General features: G+C 39.0%; 1 protein-coding gene across 10 annotated transcripts in view; it reads right to left on the minus strand.

Annotated features, from left to right (window-relative positions):
• The window catches only part of PALM2AKAP2 (PALM2 and AKAP2 fusion), a 212,644-nt gene that overhangs the window by 113,852 nt on the left and 75,635 nt on the right, over positions 1-23,157 (minus strand). For 6 of the 10 annotated variants that reach the window (XM_072154848.1, XM_072154829.1, XM_072154834.1 and 3 more), the window contains exons 4-6: positions 9,975-10,089; positions 8,702-8,723; positions 5,813-5,917 (exon numbers count right to left, since the gene is read on the minus strand). In XM_072154848.1, the coding sequence (XP_072010949.1) occupies positions 5,813-5,917; positions 8,702-8,723; positions 9,975-10,089 (242 nt within the window). The remainder of the gene's footprint in view (positions 1-5,812; positions 5,918-8,701; positions 8,724-9,974; positions 10,090-23,157) is intronic. The other 4 variants (XM_072154832.1, XM_072154858.1, XM_072154865.1 and 1 more) reach the window with 1 other exon arrangement.

Consider the following 23,157-nt stretch of genomic DNA (forward strand, 5'->3'; position numbering starts at 1 on the left):
CCCATATGAACTATGAACAGGAAAGAGATTTCTTATATCACCACAGATTGCAGCCACTGAAAGGAATTCATATGATGTTTCCCCGTTACCTGCATCTACTAGGCATCACTTCTTACAACTTTCATTGCAATATATGATATATATATATCAGAGATACACCAATTCTTATACCCTGTGACACCTGTATCAAATAAATTACTGCACAAAGTGTGTCCAATACCATAATGTTATATATATTATACTATTATATAAAACCATACAAGTGTAACATGTAACCCATTGATGCTGAGCCTAATTTTCACCTTTATGACCACGGTTGTTTTTTGCATGAACAGTTCTGTTTTTGAATAACTTCATATTTGTAGCACATAAATCTTCTTAAATAACTTTTATTAACCCTTTCTGTAGGAGGATAGACAAAATACTGCAATACCAACCATATATTTTGTTTTAAATTTTGTAAAATTCACCATGCACATTTAATAACCCTTTATATTTATTCTACATGTAGCTATGATTATTTTGATACCAAATATGTAGTTTTTTATGTGTTATGACTTTTACAAATCCTTTTTTGCAGAAATTGTAAAATTTTGTGTTGCTATTTTTCTAAGAACCATGGGGGAGATTTATGTACAGGCGGTCCCCTACTTAAGAACACTCGACTTACATACGACCCCTAGTTACAAACGGACCTCTGGATATTGGTAATTTATTGTACTTTAGTCCTAGGCTACAATACAATCACAGGAGTCTGTAATGAAGCTTTAGTGTTAATCCTTATTCTTATGACAACCCAACATTTTTAAAATTCAATTGGCACAGAGACCAAAAAAGTTCTGGCTGGGATTACAATGATAAAACATACAGTTCCGACTTACATACAAATTCAACTTAAGAACAAACCTACAGACCCGATCTTGTATGTTACCCGGGGACTGCCTGTATTCTCTTTCTAGTTTCCTTTCAGTCTAATTCCTTATTTATCTTGTTTCTTAGTCCAATTTGTCTTAGGTGGATTTTCCTTGTGTTAAATTAGACATGTGCCTGGTCACTTGTTTCACACAGACGTATGTTTGCCTGGCCACAGCTCTCCGCCTCCTAGTGTATGTGCGCTGGCTCTGCGATATTTAAATGGGCCGTGCGCCGCTAATTGGTGCTCCCACTGTATGACCTGGTAAGTAGCCCGCCCCTTACTTCGATCCTTGCTGGATCTTTGTGCTCTATACCTCTGAGATAGCGTATTTCTCATTTTAATAACCTTTAGCGCTTCAGCCATTCGACATTATATTGCGGACTGTTTATTATTATTTTATTATGATGAAAATTCTTTTACATTTGTAATGGACCTGAACCCTGACCTCCATCACGTGACTATAATCACGTCACTTCCGGGGTCCCGGTATTATGGTAATGTATTTAAAGCTCTGTCACTACCTTTTATGTTATGCCTGACGAAAGCTCCGGTGCGGAACAGAAACGCGTCGCAATAATTTTTTATCAATAAAGAAACCTTTCTGGTTAACACACTTTGTTGTGTGAACTAATACGAAGAAAGCGCCGGTCCACAATTCTGTTATCCCTCAGGACCCATCTAGCTCTACGGTTTATACGCCTCCGGGATCCTAGTCCTGCACAGTGAAGCGTGGTCTCTCAGGACCGGCTGCTCCAATCTACATTTGTGACATGCCTTGTTAAGTCGGTCACCAGGTGAGAGTCTACTGACATCCTTGTACACATATTTTAGTGGTCATACTGTATCACACGAGGTTGCGCTTCTCCTTGTGTTCCCTATCTTTACGGGGTAGCTCGGGGTTTCCTCGAGTCCCCCTCTCCAGGCATTTTTGACGTTATCTCTAGGTATAGACACTACCTGTTCTGTGTATTCACTAACAGTCTTCACTGTATTCAATACAGCAAAGGTGTGTATCGGACATCCTTCACACCGGAAAAATGAAATCATTTACATTCAATACTTCGTGAACATTTACACAGAAGAAACATCGGATCTTAGCATAGTGAGAATGGTGGGTTGCATGTTTTAACAATAGGACCAGCAACATAAAAGACAAACCCTCTTAATCACCTCTTTCCTGTTACGAAAAAACTTTGCACTTCGCAAATCTTTTGCTCTTCATGGAGGAATTTGACTGATCAAGACAGGGACAGTTCAAATTCTTATGTCATACGGCTATCATCTGACTTTAGGGCCCAACAATGTAAGATGCTTTTATTTTGGAGCAGCGCATAAACTAAGCTCTTTTTTGCCAAAGGTATGTAAGCACTGCAAGCTCACACTCAAGACTGCATAGCTGGGCTCTGCTGAAAATGAAGACCACAAGTCACATGATCCCCAAAACAGAATCTCTTCAAGTACTCACTGGAAGTACAGGACTACTGATTTCTTGAGGAAAAATTAAAACAAACTTTAAAGTCTTATGGCACTGCAAAAGCTACTCATTATCTAAAGCATTTTCTGTGCCCATCAAAACTGAAACAGAAAGTGATGTTGTTTGATTTCACAGATAGAAACAGAAAGGCGATTTGGAGAAAAGGAGAAAATATTTGCTAAATCATTACAGTATAGATTGCGTCTGTTGTTTAAATTGCATGTTGGTGTGTCTCTTAAGTTTATGTTTAATGTATTTTTAAGTATTTTTGATGTATGTTTAAGTTTATGTTTAATGTATTTTAACAAAACATGCATCATAAAAGCAGTTGATAAATGTTTAACCAAACTGTATAAATCAATAGTGCAGATGATAGATAAACTTTGTAATAATCTTGATTAAAGAAAAATTTGATATTTGATATCACTCCTTTTTTTCTGCCTTCCTTCCAGCATTCAGCAGTATGTCTAAATCAGCTTATCTGACCACATTGACAGGTCATAGATAAGAAGGTAAATTTTCTGATTACACTAGAGCAGAATTATCAAGGATAAATATTTTTAGGAGTTCATTTTTAGCCCCCTTTTTTATCTGCTGTGTATAGAGTTGAAGAGCATTTCAGAAGCAGTTACTATTTCAGGAAACAAATTAGTTAAAAACTGACAGAGAAGCTGTTTTCCATAAAGAGGTTGTCCACTTTTAGCAAAAAAATGATACTGTTTGTAAAATGAATTGTTATACAATTTTATTTGTTTAATGAAACATTACAACTCACTGTTTCCTAGATCTCTGCTTGTTGTCATTCCGTAGAAAGTTTCAGTGTTTACTTCCTGTGGATAAAAAAATTATCCATGGTCATGTGATGTTACACAGGAGTACGGCTTGTTATAACACACAGCTCTAAATACTCTCTGTGTGCATCTGTGTGACATCACATGACCATGGACCAGGATTTTATCCACAGTGAGTAAACAAAGAAGCTTCCTGTAAAATGTCAGCAAACAAAGATTTAGAGAACCACGAGTAATTGATACAGAAAATATTGGAGAATTGTATAACAAAAATATATCCATTATTTGCTGAAGGTGGACAACCCCTATAAATGAACCTTTCACCAGGATTTTCATTTTTAGCTGGTGACAGTTTCCAAAAGTGTATGCTATGCTGATTTTAAAAATGCATTTCTCAGCATTCTGAATCATTTCAAACTTTATATAAGTTTAACCCCTTCCAGACATGTGACGTGATAGTCATCACGCGTCGAGTGCTCACGGGCTGAGCCCTCTCCATAGCCGGTAAGTGTTTGCAGCATATTGCAGCAAAGGCTTACCGGTAACAACCCGATCGCGGATGTTAACCTGCAAACACTGCAGGCAAAGCTGCTGGCGGCTTAGAAAAAAAAAAGCGGCCCATGCACCGCCATCTTGGTGACGATTGTAGCTCCCTGTGACATCATCGGGAGGCGGCGATCTGTCACCATGAAAGCCTCGGTCTTCATGTGCACATCAATATGCATGATAACTAGGGTAATATACCATGCAAACACTGCCTACGCCCTATGGTATCTATTCGACCCGGACTGGGTATGTATCAGTAAAGTGAAAACGCTGGCTGTAGTTAAATTAATGTGTATAAAGTGGCCTGATCTTAGTGCAGTAAATAAACTTTCAATATATGGTCAGTGCCTCACATTATATAAACAGCAACAAATGGATTAAATAAAGTCCATAGATAGAGTAAGAAAATAGATATCCCCAGGTCCCGATGGGGTAGGATCCAGATGCGTTCCGCCACAATGTGGCTTCCTCAGGGGTACCCACCACTAATACTTGCCACCGATCGCGAGTATTATTCTCTTTGTTGAGACATTATTGTAGAGATCGCAGATCCCAGTGAAGTCATCGGGGAGCACCGATTGGTTGCCATGACAACCTCCGGTCAGACCAGTGCTGTTTGTCTTCTGGAGATTCGTTACAGTTCGTAAAAAAAAAAAACTAAAAATTCAAATCCCCCCTATTCCCTAGAACTGATATAAAATGAAATAAACAATAAAAATCACAAACATGTTTGGTATTGCCGCGTACCGAAATGCCTGATCTATCAAAATATAAAAACAGTTATTCACAGTGATAAATCCCACAGCGAAAAATAGCTCCCAAATGTCCGAAAATGTAATAAAAAGTGATCAAAAGGTCGCACAGGTCTTCTAACTGGTAGTATTGAAAACATAAACTCATCTCACAAAAATTAACATCATGCACAGCTCTGTACACTGATGTATGAAAAAGTTATTAGTTTCAGAAGATGGCGTAACTATTTTTTTTGTACACATTATTTTAATTTGTGCAAATGTATTAAAACACAATAAAACAATATAAATTTGGTATCACCGAACCGAAGAATGTATTATTTGGAGCACACAGTGAAAGTCATAAAAACTGAGCCCACAAGAAAGTGGCGCAAATTAGTTTTTTTGCCAATTTCACCACATTTAGAATTTTTTTCCAGCTTCCCAGTACACGGCATGGAATAAAAAATAATGTCACTGAGAAGTAAAATTTGTTTCACAGAAAAAATGCCCTCACACAGCTCTGTATACGGAAAAAAAAACAATGAAAAAAGTTATAGATTTTTGAAGGTGGAGAGGGAAAAATAAACTAAAAAAACATGACGTGTAGGTTAAAGATAGCTTGTAGGCAATAATCTGGCAGATGAATGAGAACGCAGATAACTAAATGGGAAATTCAAATAGAGAACAGCCATCCTTTCTTTTTAAAAATTTTAAACCATGTAATAATTTGTTTTGACAGTGCTGGCTTAAATTATTTTTTTTTAAAAATTCGCCAAAACCTTCAATACACTCTTTTTGTTGGAAAGAAGCATTCATATTGCATATTTCATCCCATAAATTGAACATTACTTTTTTTGTTAGTTCGTCAGATTTTTGTACTAGTAGGAACTAGTAGGTAGTGCTGTGTGCCAAATCCATTACGTGTTTCAGACACTTCTTGTCGATGGTTTTTACTGACCTTAATATGATGGTTATACATTGATGTTGCAAGTCACACACAAAAATGATTGTGTGAATATTTATATATCATAGTGAAACCCCTGCAGCAGCAGCTGCCAATATCCATTTTTCTCTTAAATCCACACTGCAAAGTTTGATTGATTAAAAATATCATCCTATTAATCCTGCAATATTTTTTGTCTTGGGTGAATGTGAAAGACACTGTCAAAAGTTTAAAGCAGAATGTATAACTTTTCATGCATTATGAAGTATTATGCTTTTTATGGGCATAAGAGACATTAAAAATCTCAATGTTCAACCTATTAATGGAATCAATAAGATAAAATTCCTTGATATTCAATTTCCTATTGTCATTTAAAGTGTTTATTCCCATAGAGGTTAATATACTTACCAGGTGTCCGTGTGGTTCCGTCACAAACGTGAGATATTTCTGATTGATGTGAGTATAGGTTTGTGATGTCAGGGATCTGGGAGTAGATATAGTTTACTGCATCTGCTTGAAGAGAGAGCAAACAAGGTTAGGTTAGCAGCATTGTGGAGCCCGGAGCTGTGCTTCGACAGCAGCAGAGAGTTAACTTATCATCCAGCACAATGGACATCAGAGCATTCTACTGAACAGCTGGATCACAGCACACAAAGTGCACATTCATTGCCTTGTGATTGGAGTTCAATAGACTAGCTGAGGCAGGAGGGAACACATCCAGGTCCCTCAAACTTTGCAATGGTTTATAAAGTTTTGGAGAATTTCTGGATGTATAAAAGAATCCTGAACTGTGATTCAATAAAAAAAAAATCAAATAGTATCTAATAGTACAAGATATGCGATGCAGAGTAGGGAAAAACAAATAAAAAAGTAAGCAAACCAACGTTACCTTCATAAAGAGAGTACACAATAACCAAATTTGTATTAACCCCTTAACGACCAGGCCCTTTTTTTGTTTTTGCATTGCCATTTTTCACTGCCCACCTTTATAAATCCATAACTTTTTTATATTTGCATGTAGGACTATGTGAGGTTTGAACGGTCCGTCTAAGCACTACCATGCCTCTAGGTGCACTTTTTAGTGCAAACACTTTAATAAATGGTATACCATACAATAATATGACAAATAATCCCTTTTTATTTCTGTTCAAAAGAATCCTGTTTATAAGGAACCTCAAGGCTTCTAGACACAAATGTCTACTACTAATCTGTTAGAATGTAGATATATTAAATGCATTGAAAACATATACACATATACTTAGGAGATTCATTTTAAATTGGATTACTGCTAAAAATAGCAGAACATAATCACATTCTGCTTTAGATCCCTTGAGTGATCAGGAAAATTGCTAAATGCAGATTTTAAGTATTTTGTTTGATAATTTCTGTGCATATTTATCCTTGCAGCGTTTATTACTGTTGTTGTTACTGTGATTGCTAAGTAATTATTTTTTCATTTAACTGTAAAAAGGACAGATCGGTCGGTTACTGTTGCTTCATTGAATGCAAAGCAAAATACTAAGGGGGATTTATCTTTGTCTTCCTAGTTTTTCCGTCAGCCTAGTTCCTTTTGTGTTTTGCTTCTTAGTCTACCTTATATTAGATGGGGTTTTTTTTGTTGTGTCCAGGGACACTTAGGCATAGATCCAGGCACTATGGTAATCTTTTTATATTTGTTATCCATGGGCTCCTACCTTCTAAAATCAACTTGTAAAGAAAGCAATGGGAGGGTGAAACCTGTTCTGCTCATCTGCACAGCCTGTGAATCTGCAGTAGTGAGGGGCTATGAAAACACCCACCAGAGCCCCTCGTGATTTTAGAAAGAAGGAGGCCATAGATAACAAATATAAGAAGATTACCACATTCAGGGATCATTCACATGATGCATTGCGTCTTGTTGTGCGTTGCGTTTTTGACGCATTCCACTGGCTTCAGCTTTGATTACATGCTAAGGTTACTTTGCGTTTCCACTGCATCTGTTAAAACGCAATGTAACCTTATCATGTAGTTAAGGCTGAAGCCAGTGGAATGTGTCAAAAACGCAACGCACAACGCGACGCAACGCATCGTGTGAATGCGCCCTCACAATGAATAGATCTATGAGTAAGGCCCCTTTTACACTGGCTTTTTATATGCGCGTGTTCTGTGCATGCTTTTGACGTGCAGAACTTGCATTGCACTCTGACCCATGGTAATCAATGGTCTTTTTGAGACTTGCATTTTTTTTCACGCACACAGGACTGTTTTTTTAACGCGCTTTTAAATCTCAGCATGCTCTACTTTGGCAAGTCACACGCATGAAAAACGGACTATACAAGTCTATGGAGATGCATCAAAAACGCATTGCACTCTGAGACACATGCAAGTCCAATGCAAGTGCAATGCGTTTTTCACGCATCAATTGCCATAGAAAAGATAGAGCTCAGTCCTGAGTCCATTTCAGCATTCACGTTATCTGCGTGTGAAAAACACATCGCAATTACAATGAAAATGCATTGAAAACGCGCAAGAAAAACTGAGACACTGAACAAACTCTGACTGAAAACTGATTGAACTCTGATGAAAAATGTCAGTTTTTCACTGACCGAAACCTGATCTCACCCTGATTGCACCCTGATCAGACTCTAACGTGATCTGCAACGCAAGTGTGGAAGGGGCCTAAGTGTCCATGGTTTATCTGCTTGATTCTGATGGTAGATTTCCTTTAAATTGCACCTGTGCCTGTTAATCTACGATTGCTGCCTGGAGTGGATGATGCAAGATTGTATTATAAAAGTCGCAAATTATTTGCTTAAAACCGTCACAAATTTGGTTGTCCGGCTTCTTCCTGCCAAGTTCGCCATCTGAGACCAGGTGAACATTTGCACAATTTTCTGTGACTTTTTAAAAAGTCGCATATGGCAAATCCAACTAACTTGAGTCTAAATACCTGGATTTGTTAGATAAATACAGGAAATTGATTAAAAAATAGTGCACCATGAGTTGTTTTACAAATGTGGAAAGTTAGGTGGCTACAGAGGAACGTGTTCAACTAGTGGAAATGGACCTGTATATTGTTCTGATTCCACAGACTAAACACAGGGGTCCTAGCATCATACAGAAATATGATGCAAGGACTCCCTGTCTGCTGACTGAACTTCCGTCCATTGCAATGTGTTCGTTAAATGTGATTGGACCAACATATGGGTCCATTTTCACAGGCTGAACACATTCGTACGCACCCAGCCTAAGGTCTAAATATGTTTATCTTTAACCAAACAATAGGAAAATTGCAAATTTAAAATTTATAAATCTTACCTTTTTCCTGATTTGACAAGCTCTATAAGAAAAGAAAAAATATAATTTAGAATGTATTACAAATGTTCAAATTTCTTTCAATAAAAAAGTTTTATTGATGACATTTTTCCCAATCAATAGGAGCCCCTGTGCCCAATGTTATTGGAACATTAGTGCATATTCTTTTTCAGCCTACCATTCACTTTGTTTGGATTGCCAGAGTGACAGCTTGGAAGTCTCCAAAGAAAATGGAACAGTGGCAGAGAATGCACACTACTGTTTCATAGATGGGGACAACTAGAGTCACTTGTGAAACTGCACCCCTGTACACATGGGATAAGTAGCCACAGTGGGAAAATCATGACTAAAACGGCTTGCACAGGTATTTCAGAAGTGTTTTGTGTCGCAGAAGCTATTGTGTCGCACTCGACCCTTTTGTGGTGCAGCTGCGTTGGCTTCCATGTAACACGAACTAGGGTGCATGCCGTGGTCACATTCATGATTTCTGCACAATCTTAGTGAATCGCCACATGCAGCATTTTACACAATGCACTTTTAGTGAACTCGAGTGACTTTGTAAGTAATTGTGCCCCAATGTTTATAACTGAATGCTGTACTCAGTAATTTCCAGTGCTCATAAACACTGAAGGGAGAGTCATGATGCATGCTCAACCTGCTGCTTCATCATTTCATGAGAATAAGACCCTCATTCATGTGAACTGCGAGGCCCATTCTTGTGATCAGAACTGTTGGAACCCCTACTCATGAGATTGTTATCCCCTATGCACAAGTATAATTAAGGGAAATTATACTACTATACGCCAAAGTGATCTGTAGGAATCGATTACGAAATGTATGATAATTGTTCATTCATGACTCCAACAAAAACAGAGAAGTTTAAAGATGTAGTACCATTTTAAATATGCATAGAGGGTTATCCAGACTTTCTACAATGTATAAAAAGCATGCAGAGAAGCATGCAGACAAAATAATTATGCTGTTTAAGGTTCTAACGTTATGTTTATCTAGCATAAATGTCTATTTGATGTTTTTGGTAATTGAAAATAGAAAGTTTACATCTATACTTTCAAGATAACTTCTTGAAAAAAAAACCAAAAAAGCATTTAATCCATGAAGTAACATAATTGTCCATATGAAATAATAATAATTACTTTATTTCTATAGCGCACACAGATTATGCAGCGCTACACAAAGCTTGCCAAATCGGTCCCTGTCCCCAATGGGGCTCACAATCTAATCAACCTACCAGTATGTTTTTGGTTATTTCCCTTACCTTTTGCAAATCTACAAATGAAATTTCAGTTTCTTTTAGTTTCTCTCTCAGTATTTGTTCTTTGGCAGATATTAGAGATTCTTCACTTTCTAGTTGCTCAATGTCCTGTTCCAATCTGTAAGACACAATATAATAATAAATGAATATGATATATCTAGGCGATTATAAAGAGGAAAACTACCAAAGAAATCGCTCTTTGCTGGCAAAGTAGATAGACAAGTATTTAAAACAATATTCTATAATTAATGAGAATGGAATAGACAATTTGTTAAGGAAAATCTACCACCTGAAATCATGCGAGCAGACCACACGGTAGGCTACTTAATGCTGATGCCGGCACATAGTTTTGTTAGGCTCTGCAAACTTTACTTTAGCTAAAAAAACTATTTTCTTACATATTTAAATGAGCCCTCCGGTGCTACCCTGCGCCATCTTCGGGCTGGCGGTGGCTTCCGATGTTTAATTATTCCTCCTTCAGGTGCCGAGAGCCGTGACGTCACCAAGCTCTCAGCACCTATTGCGCATGCGCAGACACTAAGTCTCGCACAGCCAGCCGGCGATAGGTGCCGAGAGCTTGGTGACGTCACGGCTCTTGGCACCTGAAGGAGGAATAATTAAACATCGGAAGCCACCGCCAGCCCGAAGATGGCGCAGGGTAGCACCGGAGGGCTCATTTAAATATGTAAGAAAATAGTTTTTTTAGCTAAAGTAAAGTTTGCCGAGCCTAACAAAACTATGTGCCGGCATCAGCATTAAGTAGCCTACCGGAATATCCAGCCATTGTCCCATCCAAATAATAGATAGTGAGGTTGACCCCCAAGGTCGCTTCATTATTCTTAGGGGTACTATATATGATGTCAATGTAACCTTATGCAATGTTTATGCCCCCAATAATCGCCAGATGCCTTTCCTCACTAAGGTTCTCTCCAAATTATACTCGACCCAGAATGAAGTACTTTTGCTAGGGGGTGATTTCAATGCTATTTTTTCAGACACTGCGGATCGCCTGACCCTTCCTGCACGTCCCACACCGCAGAGTGTGAAATCACTCGCAATACGCTTCCGTCAATTAATTCGTAAGCATTCCCTGTACGACCTATGGCGGGTAAATAACCCTACTGCCAAAGAATACACCTTCTATTCCCAGCCCCATAGAACTCATTCCAGGATTGATTATTTTTTTGGTAATTACCCTGCCCTAAAAGCCATGCATTTGGCAACCATAGGCCACATTACATGGTCTGATCACGCCCCGGTTGTCATAGATATGCAATTAGAGGATGCCCTCTCTAAAACAACGCATTGGCGGCTAAATGATGCACTTTTAACATCAGTGCCTTCTAGGGAAACTTTGCGGACAGTCTTGGTTAATTATTTTAAAGAGAACACCCCAACAGCACCTTCGGTCCCGATTCTATGGGAAGCACATAAGACGGTCTTTAGAGGAGAGGCAATATCATTAGCTTCCAAATTAAAGAGAGACAGACTTTTGAATTATTCTAAGTTCAAACAGCAATTAGGCCAAGCGGAGCAGGAGTACACATCTCACCCCACACATTCTCTACTTAGGAAAATCTTAGTGCTCCGATCGAGAATAAGAGAGCTAGACTTGTTAGATGTCGAGCGTATGCTCATATTCTCCAAACGTAGGTTCTACGAATTTGGGAATAAAGCACACACGATGCTGGCTCGCCAGTTGCGAAATAAGATGGTTAACCAGACACCCTATCATATTAAGGATAGGGACGGAACCCTACACTATCATCCCGCTAAGATTGCTGAGCTTTTTCATTCTTATTACTCTAACCTCTATTCATTGCCATCTACTCTCCCCTCTGCATCCCCTGAACGGCGAATAAAACTAGACCAATATCTCTCTCAGTGTTCTCTACCCCGTCTAACTACAGAGGCCCTGACCCAACTAAACGGAGTGGTGACGCCGGAGGAGATAGAGGAAGTGGTAGGAGAATTGCCGGGAAATAAGGCCCCAGGCGCGGACGGATTTACGTACCTCTATTACAAAACTTTTCTGCCACTTCTTCTGCCTCACATGGTGGAACTATTCAACAAATTTCTTAAAGGCGAGGCGATCCCCCAAACAATGTTGACGTCGCATATTACAGTTATCCCTAAGCAGGGAAAAGACCCCTCAGAATGCTCTAGCTACAGGCCCATTAGTTTGTTAAATACAGATCTTAAGATCTTTACTAAGCTTTTGGCTAACAGATTAAGTGAATGGCTCCCGCACCTGATACATAAGGACCAAGTGGGGTTTGTCCGGTATAGACAGGCAGGCGATAACACTCGACGTACCATTGATCTGATAGATCTGGTGCAGAAAACCAAGTCAGAAGCCTTGGTGTTGAGTCTAGATGCTGAAAAAGCATTTGACCGATTAAATTGGCATTATATGTTCCGGACATTAACACACTTTGGTTTCCGCGGACCATTTCTGAATGCCTTGTCCAATCTCTATTCTTCCCCTACAGCGCAAATTAGACTACCACATGCCCACTCAAAATCTTTGACAATTAATAATGGTACCCGTCAAGGCTGCCCTCTATCCCCTTTATTATATGTTTTAAGCGTTGAGCCCTTGGCAGCACGCATCAGAAACAACCCAGACATTAAGGGTATCGAGGTGCGGGACAAACAGTTCAAAATAGCTCTGTTTGCGGATGATGTGCTTCTCACTATCACTGACCCCCTCATATCACTCCCGAACCTGAACACTGAACTTGAGGAATATAGTAACATCTATGGATACAAAATTAACCAGACTAAGTCGGAAGCATTGCCAGTACATTTATCTCCCACATTGTTAAGCTCTTTGGAGGACAACTTTCACTATACTTGGAACTTGACCTCCATAAAATACCTGGGGATAAAACTTACCGCATCATATAACTCGCTATACAAAGAAAACTTCCCCTCCTTAATTCAGGATGTGAGGAGGCAGTTACAAAGCTGGCGTACTCTAAACCTCTCTATGCTAGGTAAAATAGCGGCTATAAAAATGTCAATACTCCCCAGATTTTTATATCTTTTTGAAACGCTTCCAGTGAGGGTCCCAGTTAGCACTCTGAGGCAAATTCAATCACTGTTCTTGGATTTTACATGGAACTCCAAGAGACATAGGATTTCAAAAACAGTCTTAACAGCACCTAAATCACGAGGGGGTCTGGGACTACCCGATATAGCGGTGTATTACTATGCTACTCATCTAAGACACATAGTATCCTGGACTTCATTGGAGGCCTTCAACAAGTGGACAGAAATTGAGAAGCTCTGGTTAGCTCCCGCTCATCCCGCAGCATTGATATGGGGGCCACCATTGGAAATTCCTACACACTCCCTATTAGGTCCCATAGCGTTTACCAGAGAGGTCTGGAGAAGATGTCGCATGCGATATTCTCTCGCTACTTTGAAGTCACCTCTCACCCCGTTTCTATATACACCAGGATTACCCCAAAGTCTCAAACCTGACTTTGTGAGTTTTTGGAGGCCGATGAAAATTTTTCAGATTAAGGACCTGACACATCCAACTACCAAGAACCTCCTTAAACTATCAGATCTCAGTAGTGCATCTGATCAGTTCGCCCCCGCCGCAAGTACGTACCCACAGATCTACCAATACTGTATGTCTATACTACAATCTCCCATGATACCGGATCTTACGGAATTTGAGCGGATCTGTCTCAGGGGTTCGGCGTCTAGAGGACTTATTTCAGATTTATATGTCTTGCTCATGGCCCAGACCTATCCAGATTCTGATAAACATGGGTACATGACTAAATGGGAAGACTGGCTGGGTAGGACACTTTCGATATTGGATTGGAAAAAGATATGGGATAGGGCCCCGAAAGGTTCTTTATCCACTATATACAAAGAAAACCAGTATAAAATTGTGATGCATTGGTACCATACCCCGGCGCTTCTACACAAAATGGATCCAAACATCCCGGATATCTGTTGGAGGTGTAAAGCTCCAGAGGCCACCCTATATCACATCTTTTGGGAATGTGGGGCTATCCAACCTTTTTGGGAGAAGGTGCGATTAGTAATAGAAAGGGTGCTAGAGATAAGTTTGGGCAGAGATCCAATCGTGTTTTTGTTAGGGCTTCCTCCCCCGGAGCTGGGTAAATTGCAGTCAAAACTGCTCCTCCATATTTTGTGTGCTGCAAAGACCCTGATCTCGTTGCACTGGAGACGTTCTGCACCACCTTCAATGTTGGATCTCTATTCCCGCATTAGGCATATACGAACACTAGAACATATGACTGCCTCGCTGCATGAAAATTCAGACAAGTTCCTCAAAATCTGGTCCCCTTGGGATACTGTCGGAGACAACCTACCTATGTTTTAACTATTAGATTCCCCATTTAGGAATGTGATCCATGGATATGATATGTTCTGTTTTGTGTTGACATTTAATATGTTTATAGGTTGGACCTTTGGTCCCTTTTTATTTCTTTTTTTTATATTCATCTTGCATAAAGTAATGTAACAAGAGAGATTGAGTTCGAATGAAAGACTTTATTTTTTTTTTCCCATAAGAATTGGACTTTGCTCCTTACTCACCTGCTATCTACTTAGCCATGTACAGTTGCCTATTTTGTTCGATTGTTACACCGCCTACGTGAGGTCCTGCGTGACCTAACTATTATTTTATGTACTAATGTGCGGTATATGCTTATACCAATCTGGTAAGACTATGTTTTATTGCTTGAGCATAATTGTTTGTAACTCCTTTTCCTTTTTTTGAAAAATAAAAATGTAAGTTGGAAAAAAAAAGTAGCCTACCGGGTGGTCTGCTCGCATGATTTCATCATGCGGGCAGTGGTAGGTTTCCTTTAACATCACCACCAGTACTTTGTTGAGGTTATTATCAATAATCGGAAGCTGGTTCCTTTTGAAAAATACTTTTATCCTGTATGTAAATTAGGCTGAATGAATCCAGGGGTATCATGCCCCTCGCAGCCCTTCTAGCCCACCCTCTGCCTCCTGAACCCCCTTTACTGCCGTCTGCATCAAGAGCCGGCTGATGTTATCTGGAGGGGAGGCCCAGGAGAGGCAATGGGCAGTTAGAAGGGCTGCAGGGGGGTGATGCCGGAACCCTGAGGGGCTCCAGTAAAGCCCCCTGAGCCATTCAGATTAATTTGCAGACAAACAGTCATACACTTCTGGGGCATTTTAGTTCTTTGCTCCTAATGCATGCAAGAACAGGACAATAAGAAGGTGTAGAAGAGAAAAAGAAATATTGACTGAATGACCCATAATAAATTTCTTATGACCAATCTAAGGTCAGTTGCCAGATTATTTTGACCCAAATTTAATGTACGGTATGTTTTAGATCTTGACTGGAATTTGAATATAATTTGTAGCTTAAGATGTGATATGGGTAACATCAAAGAAAAAAACTTTTTTTTTTACAATTAATTTTTTCTGGTTTTGTGCTCTTAGTTATAGATTACAGCTATTGACAAAAATACAGTCAGAAGACCAAATTCTGTTTTACCATCCCTTTCACAACCAGTCAACATAAAATTATGTCAACTGGATGTGAAAGGGTATATGCAGAGGGTTCACGGACCAAGCCCTCTCCATACACGTCAAAAAATTGTAAAATTCGCAAAAAAAGTTAGATATCACTGTGTCCCAAAATGTCCGATCTATCAAAATATAATAACGGTTATTCCCAACGGTTAACCTTTTTACGGAAAATAGCGCCCCAAAGTCGAATACGCCACTTTTTTTTGCCATTTTGCAAAATCTAAAAAATTCAATAAGAAGCGATCAAAAGGCTGTACATTCCTGAAAATTGTAGCGTTGAAAACATCATCAAAATTTGCAAAAAAAAGGACACCACCCACAGTTCCCCACACTGAAGTATGAAAAAGTTATTAGCGCTAAAGTTTGGGATCCCAGTGATCGCACTGAACCAAAAAATAAATTTGGGGTGCTCAGTGAGAGCTGTAAAATCCAAGCCCACATGAAAATAGTGCAAATACGATTTTTCACCAATTTCGCTAGATTTCAAATTTTTTTATTGCTTCCAAGTACACGGCATGGAATATTAAATACCATCACTATGAAGTGCAATTTGTTACGCAGAAAACAAGCTCTCATCCAGATCCTTATATGGGAAAATAAAAAAGTTATGGGCAATAAATGAAAATGCAAAAAAATGGACTGCTCATTAATAGGTTGAGGGCTCTTTTAAATGAGAGAATACATAATATTCACAATTTCCTGATAATGCTATATAAGTTAAAAAGCTTTGTTTTGACACAGTACTGTAAGTTGTTGAATTTACCATGAAATGAACTTCCTTTTTATTCAAACAAGAATACCTTGTTTTCTTATATCAGAATTATATTTTGGCACGTGTAGGAGACGATTCAACGATTTCCTTTTTTCAGGCTGAATTTTGTTTGGAATCATGACAAGAATTATACAACTGAGCTCAGATCCTGCTGCCATATATGGTAACTAGCCAAATAGTCCTTGTGGTGTTCTGCTTTCTATTTTTTGCTTTCTGAAAAAACCACCTAACACGCAACTGGTTTTTCTGTGAAGAAACTGAAATAGCTTAAAAAGGTCCAAAGTTATGATATATAGCTCACTCAAAATATCCAACAGGCAAAGCAAATAGACCTCTAGAGTGGTACATAAAGTTAATGGGGCAGATTTACTTACCTGGTCCATTCGCGATCCAGCGGCGCGTTCTCTGCTGTGGATTCGGGTCCGGCCGGGATTCATTAAGGTAGTTCCTCCAACGTCCACCACGTGGCGCTGCTGCGCTGAAGTACCCCAGAACGCACTGGAATACACCGAGCCAGGCTGAGTGAAGGTAAATGCAAGCTCCGCGACAGATTTTTTTTTTTAAATACGGCGTTTTTTCTGAATCCGTCGGGTTTTCGTTTGGCCATGCCCCCCGATGCGCCACAATCCGGTCGCGTGCGCCAAAATCCCGGGGCAATTCAGGGGAAATCGGTGCAAATTGGAAATATTCGGGTAGCACGTCGGGAAAATGCAAATCGGGCCCTTAGTAAATGACCCCCATTAAGTTTTAATAATTTTGCTAAAAAAATCATCATAAAAATTGTCTAGGTGATAAAAGTGTCTGGGCCCGGTAACACCCGGTACGCTGTGCAGAAATATTTACAGCTAAAACTTTAGATTATAATCATACTGATCTTACCGGATGAATGCTAACAAAGGAGACTGTTTAGTCTTACTGTGATTCAGAAGAATATGCAGATAGATGGGCGTGGATTTGGACTATGGGTGTTTCAGTGTTCCATATGTCTCCCACCCTTACAAGGGCAGTACCATGACTACCATGACCCTGAACTGTGTAGGCCCCCCAAAACACTTCAGAGGGATTACTGGTGCTGCCAAAAGATGAGGGAAACAGAAGTAGTAACAGTCTCAGTGGTACCTGTCTCCATGCAGTGAGGTGCTGTTAGACCACCCACATAGTGTCCTCATTGATGGCTTGCCATGTGAGTGTGCATGCGCGCTTGGGCTATGCACTATAGAAGCGTTTCCAAAGAGACGCTAGGGACCCGCCTGTGTGCAGGCTCTAAACGACCATTTCTATGCTGTGCAGGTTCAAAAGACAGATAAATGCAGGCACCAATGGTTCTAACTGTAGGTGCTGGTCATCCACTTACAATCTTGCACCCTATGTTGGCTATTATATACATCCGGCAAGGCACAGTTAGTTCTAGTTCCATGTAACTCATATTGATCTAAATAAAAGCATCAATCTCTTTTCATATATCACGTGTCAGTCACAATTCAGACTCCAGATGTTAACACTATATACCTTACGTAACTACACAAAAATATCACTCCATTTAATGTATTTGTACAGGCACTTATCTTTCTCGCTTAGTGCCTATAAAGTTAGAATGAGGTCAAACAGATATTTTATCAGAGGAGCATTATGTTGTATTGTACATGCTGTGTGTACAGTTACCGAAACCCAACTCTCAACTGCAATGTAAAGAATGTATCCATGTGACAGTTATGGGCATTAATTCACCATACTGCAGCATCAAATATAGAGCATAAAAGGGGGCTTATAGAAAAGGGGTAAAGTGCAACTGGTCATTCAGATCATTTGGAAAAATGGTATTGAGGGTTTAAATCCACCTTGTCTCCCATTAGAGGATAATTTTATCTCAATTCCCCCATAGTTCTGGGTATGATATAAGGTCAATCTCCATGTCTTTCAAACATGAACTGTCACCCCCTATGGTGAGTGACAACATGTTTCGAGAGGGGTTTGTTTCTATTGTAGGTGATGTCACCCCAATACTTCTCCAAAGCTCCCTATATTTCTTCATTTGCACATGGCCTTATAAGTTACGCCACAACTTTTACAACTGATGTAGTCCCTGATGGCAAAGGATTTTCCTGTGACATTACTTAACGTTTTGTCTGTTTGACGATGTGGGCAATGGCATGCATGCATCCATCACTTCGATAGCAACCTTTAACCTTCTTTTCAATCCATGTACTTGGGTTTTTGACAATATCATTTATATCAATATCCATACAGAGTATATGCCAATGTTTCTATAATATCTGTTTTGCTTCTTGAGCACCATTGCCATGGTAATGGGCAATAATTCTGAGGTTTTTGGCTTCTGTTCTTTGATCAGAGTCATTGGGGTTCCCCTGTAGTAAATTGGCCTGTTTACATTGTAAACAGCTTTGATTTATTGATATATTTGATATTTTTGGTGCATTTGGGTCATTAATTATACTTCTTAAGGCCTTTTAACCAAAAACAGCAGCCATTTAAAAGATTAAACAGTCCAGCAAGTATTTATTCTATAATATTCCTTACTGATAATGTATTTAGAGAATGAATCACATGATCTATTGTTCAGCAGGATCATTAGTCATTTTCTTTCTCTAGTAAGAAGTTTGTTTAGTTTACCCTGCATGGTTTTTCCTTCAATGTATGATAACTTTGATTCCCATTAAGTACCAAATTGTCACATTAGTCAAAGCCTTGTAATGATAAGTGGGTTGAGCTGTTTCCCAGAGGAAGCAATCAATGATGTAATTAAGGATGACAACTTTGTAATCTACATAGGGAGTCTCCATACAGGGTGGGCATGATAAAGGAAACAGAAAGCTGGATGGAAACTATTATGTTATAACAGACCCTTTGCTTTCCTTTCTCTATTTGCCAGCATGAGAACCATGTAAGTTCACTTCTTATTCTGATGTGAAATCTTTCAGTCACAATCCTACATAAAGACGTTTTTCCATCTACACTATTATGACATATCCAAAAGATGTGTCATAAATAGGTAATAGATGTGGGTCCTAACTTTGGAAACCGCCGCTATCTCAGGATTGGAGGTCTGCTGACCTTCTTTCTTCCCGCAGTCCGGCTGCATTTACCTCTTTGAGACTAACCAGTATATAGCCTTGATATTGATGGTGGTCCTATAGAGTTGAATGTAAATTGACTACACATGGGCAGTATACTCTCTTTTTCAACCTACTGTGTGAAGTGGGGTAGCAAACCCCTGTTCCCACGAAAGGTGTGGGTCCCAGAAGTGAGAGCCACTTTTATCATCTATTTATGACACATGGCCATTTAAATTTTTTGCATTTCCATTTTTCACCCCCGTCTTTAGATATCCATAACTTTTAATTACAAAGCTGTGTACAACTTTTTATTTAAAAAAATAGACGAAAAGTGGTAATTTGGACATTTGGCCACTATTTTGTGTTTGGCAGGAAATAACAGTTATTATTTTTTGTTAGATTGGGACTTTGGGATGCTGCAATTCCTGACATGTTTATAGTTTTATTTGTTTAGGTATCTTTATTTACATCCTATGGAAAGAGAGGTGATTTTTTTTAACTTTTTTCATTTTTGAAGATTTCAATACAAAAACAACAAAATCATATATAATATATTTAATATTTAAAACTATCAACCAGTGGTAGCTGCCGCAGACAGTATTCAATTCCCTCTACTACATCCACCATAATACATGAAAATTTAGACAAATTTATTTTTAGACCTGAAAATTTGCCATACAGCTCAATCAAACAAATTATTGACTAAACCATGTGTTCTTCAACAAAGAAGCAGATCAGTAGTGTACAGAAGAATATTATCTACCTTGCGACCTCAAAAAAACCCTTATCTGAGTACTAGATTTATGACAGAGGCATAAGGGTCCAAAACAATAGCAAACAACAGGGGATAGAGAGGGCATCCCTGCCTCATCCCCCTATGGAGGCAGAGTACCGGATATGCCCTCCCATTAACACCCACCATATTTACTGTTTTATTAATTATCTCATTTTCATTTTTTTTTATTCACTATATTCACTAAGTCCGCTAAGGTATTTGAACACTTGGGATCTGATCTTTCACGCACTGTACTGCCATAAAACTGTATTGTAGTTTAATGTGAATATACAGCTCTTTTATTATAGCCTAACACTCTTTTATTAAAGAGTGTCAATTGACAGCCATAGAAACACTCATTTCAATCCTATGAAAAAATCAGGTTAAGGCTGAATAAGATGATTGTGGTGTGGGTAACCACACTCAGCAATACCCTCCCCACCCACAGCAGAAAGTGGCTTTACAATTTCCTGCGATATTGACTGCGATTAGCGATTAGCCATACTGCAGTCTCTACCTTTGCTGTCCCTTTATTCAATCATGTGGGGAAAAGAATTAACTGTACTTACCCTTCTTGAGCCCCCTCATTCCAGACATGGCTGGCTGGGCCCAAAGTGTTGATGCTCACCTCCCCTGCTACAGACAAACAGTAGTAGAACACTTACATAGAACAAGTGACTCACTGGCCTTGTTGGACCTTGACCATTGATACTTATGTCCCAGGCATGTCCCACCCCACCTTCTTTGGAGCTGTTTAATACTTGTTGACCTGATGTGAAAATTGTATTAACTCTTTGTTAACAAACATTGTTAACAAACTTGCAAGACAAAATAACCTGTGTGAGGCCTAAATGTATTACACATAGCTAACCAATAACCACACTATGATAAAGCATGTAGGGACCAAGAAGTGATAAAAAAACATTTTAAGTATGTGACAGACACGTGATATGATTAGCTTACTTTGTCAGTCATGATTTAATGTCTGGGAGTTAATAGGTCAATACTGACTAATTTCATGATGTTATTTGACTACAGAAAACAAAGTTATTATATAAATTAAAGTTGTAGTAACATAAAAAGAAAGTACAAAAAAAGCCATCATATTGATTAATACCTTATAAAGCAGCGTCACTGATTAAATCCACTTTGCACCCTGATGCAGGATATGGCCTTGTACTAGTTTTATATGTTCCCCTGTTCTTAGAAAAGGGAAGCTGTCATCAGGAGCCATTTTTCTCCCAATAGAGAATAGTGTATACATTGCCAAACAGTTTTTATAGTAAAACTGTCTTTTTCCCAAAAAACAGATAGTTGGATCAAAGTTTACTTTCTGCATGCATAGCAGTGTCCCTTGTCCCATGGGCGTGGTCAGTGAGGCAGACGTGTATGACGGGGGTGGGTGGGGGGATAGATATGGGGGACATGGGAGGTTTTATTTAATTTGAAATTGATGCATGATGGAGCGGTTTCTCATGGGTTTGGAAGAATCCACTCCTCACTGCCCACTCCCATGGGACTAGGGACACAGCTCTGAACACAGAAAAGTATGATCTAACTTATGATGAAAACTTTGATCTAAATTTTTCTGAAAAAGCCAGTTTTACTATAAAAACTCTTTGGCAATGTGTACACTATTCTCTATGGGGACAGGGTAACATTAAGGGACATCTACCACCGGCATAAAGGATTGTAAACCAAGCACACTTACATGCAGGTGTGTTCCCCCTTAGGCAGGATCCGCTCTTCTCTTAGCTTCTTAAGCTTTTTTATGAATAAAAGGTTTTAAAAATTATGCAAAAGGACCTGAGGGTCTCCAGGCTTAAACCATTTTTTTTTTTAAAATACCTGTGCTTAAGAAGGTAAGAGAAAAGCGTATCCTGCCCAGAGGAGGCACACATCAGTATGTCAGTGTGCTTGGTCTAGAATCCTTCATCCTGATGGTAGATGTCCTAGAAGCGTATTTCTTAAACATCTCTTTTAGGAAAAGGAGACCATAAAAAGATCCTACATCAGATCCTACATCAGGCTGCAAAGAGGATTCAGTTAGCGATGCTACTTTCTAAAGTATGAATCAGATAATAAAATCTGCATTTGAACAAACATAGTCGTATGTGTAACAAAAGAGATATTTACAGCAAGCCTTGTGAAATGTGAATGCATGCAGAGTAATAAACTGTGTAGACTATCACTAGGGTGTTGTTGTAACTGTGAAATACAAGAAAATATGGAGAGTTGCTGTGCTCAGTCAGAAGTACAGGGATGTGGCATTCCTGAGGGACAGATTCAAGGTTAGATTAAGTGACTCTGGGAAAGTCAACCTAAGCAGGAAGCTTCATGCATTGTGGGATGTGTTGGTCTTCTAGTATCCACCCTCGTTGGTTTCCTGTTATTGTTTGAGGTAATATCCACCAGTGTGTGGCTACATTGTCAGAATCTGGGCACTCAAGCTCTGCCCTTTTCATCTGTCACTCTGACTTCTGCCAAGCAAGACTTAGGAATTGGAAAGGCATTCCCGAGGGAGTCTTTCTACTGCATTCCACACTTTAAAGGAAAATGGATCTTGATTTCCATCATGTGATGAAAAACATACAGAAGAAAATACTGGCTTAAATAGTAGATGATTCTAGATAATGATGGATCTCTCTATATTGAGTATCATGTCACGTTTTGTATATTATATATTATAAGTGCTGGAAAACAGTTGAAACCAATCTGTATAAAAACAGTCAGATTCAGGTAATGTAGTTACAGATTAAAGAATGAGCTCAGAGCTCATATTAATTAAAAGTTGAGCTGTGATTGTTTGCAGACAATGGCTCCCATTTATGGTGTTTAATAAGTGTGTTTTGGAAAGTGTGGGGTAAAAAGGCATCACAGGGAGTGGCTGTTGAAAATTTGGTGATAAATAAAACCTGACTTTATAGAAAGCACTGTATTTTGTCACCCATTTGTTGAAGAAGCAGGGGCCATATCAGCCTTGTGTTTGCCTTAAAGGAGCCAAATGTC

Source organism: Engystomops pustulosus, chromosome 1 (assembly GCF_040894005.1).
Source record: "Engystomops pustulosus chromosome 1, aEngPut4.maternal, whole genome shotgun sequence".
Classification (NCBI taxonomy): domain Eukaryota; kingdom Metazoa; phylum Chordata; class Amphibia; order Anura; family Leptodactylidae; genus Engystomops; species Engystomops pustulosus.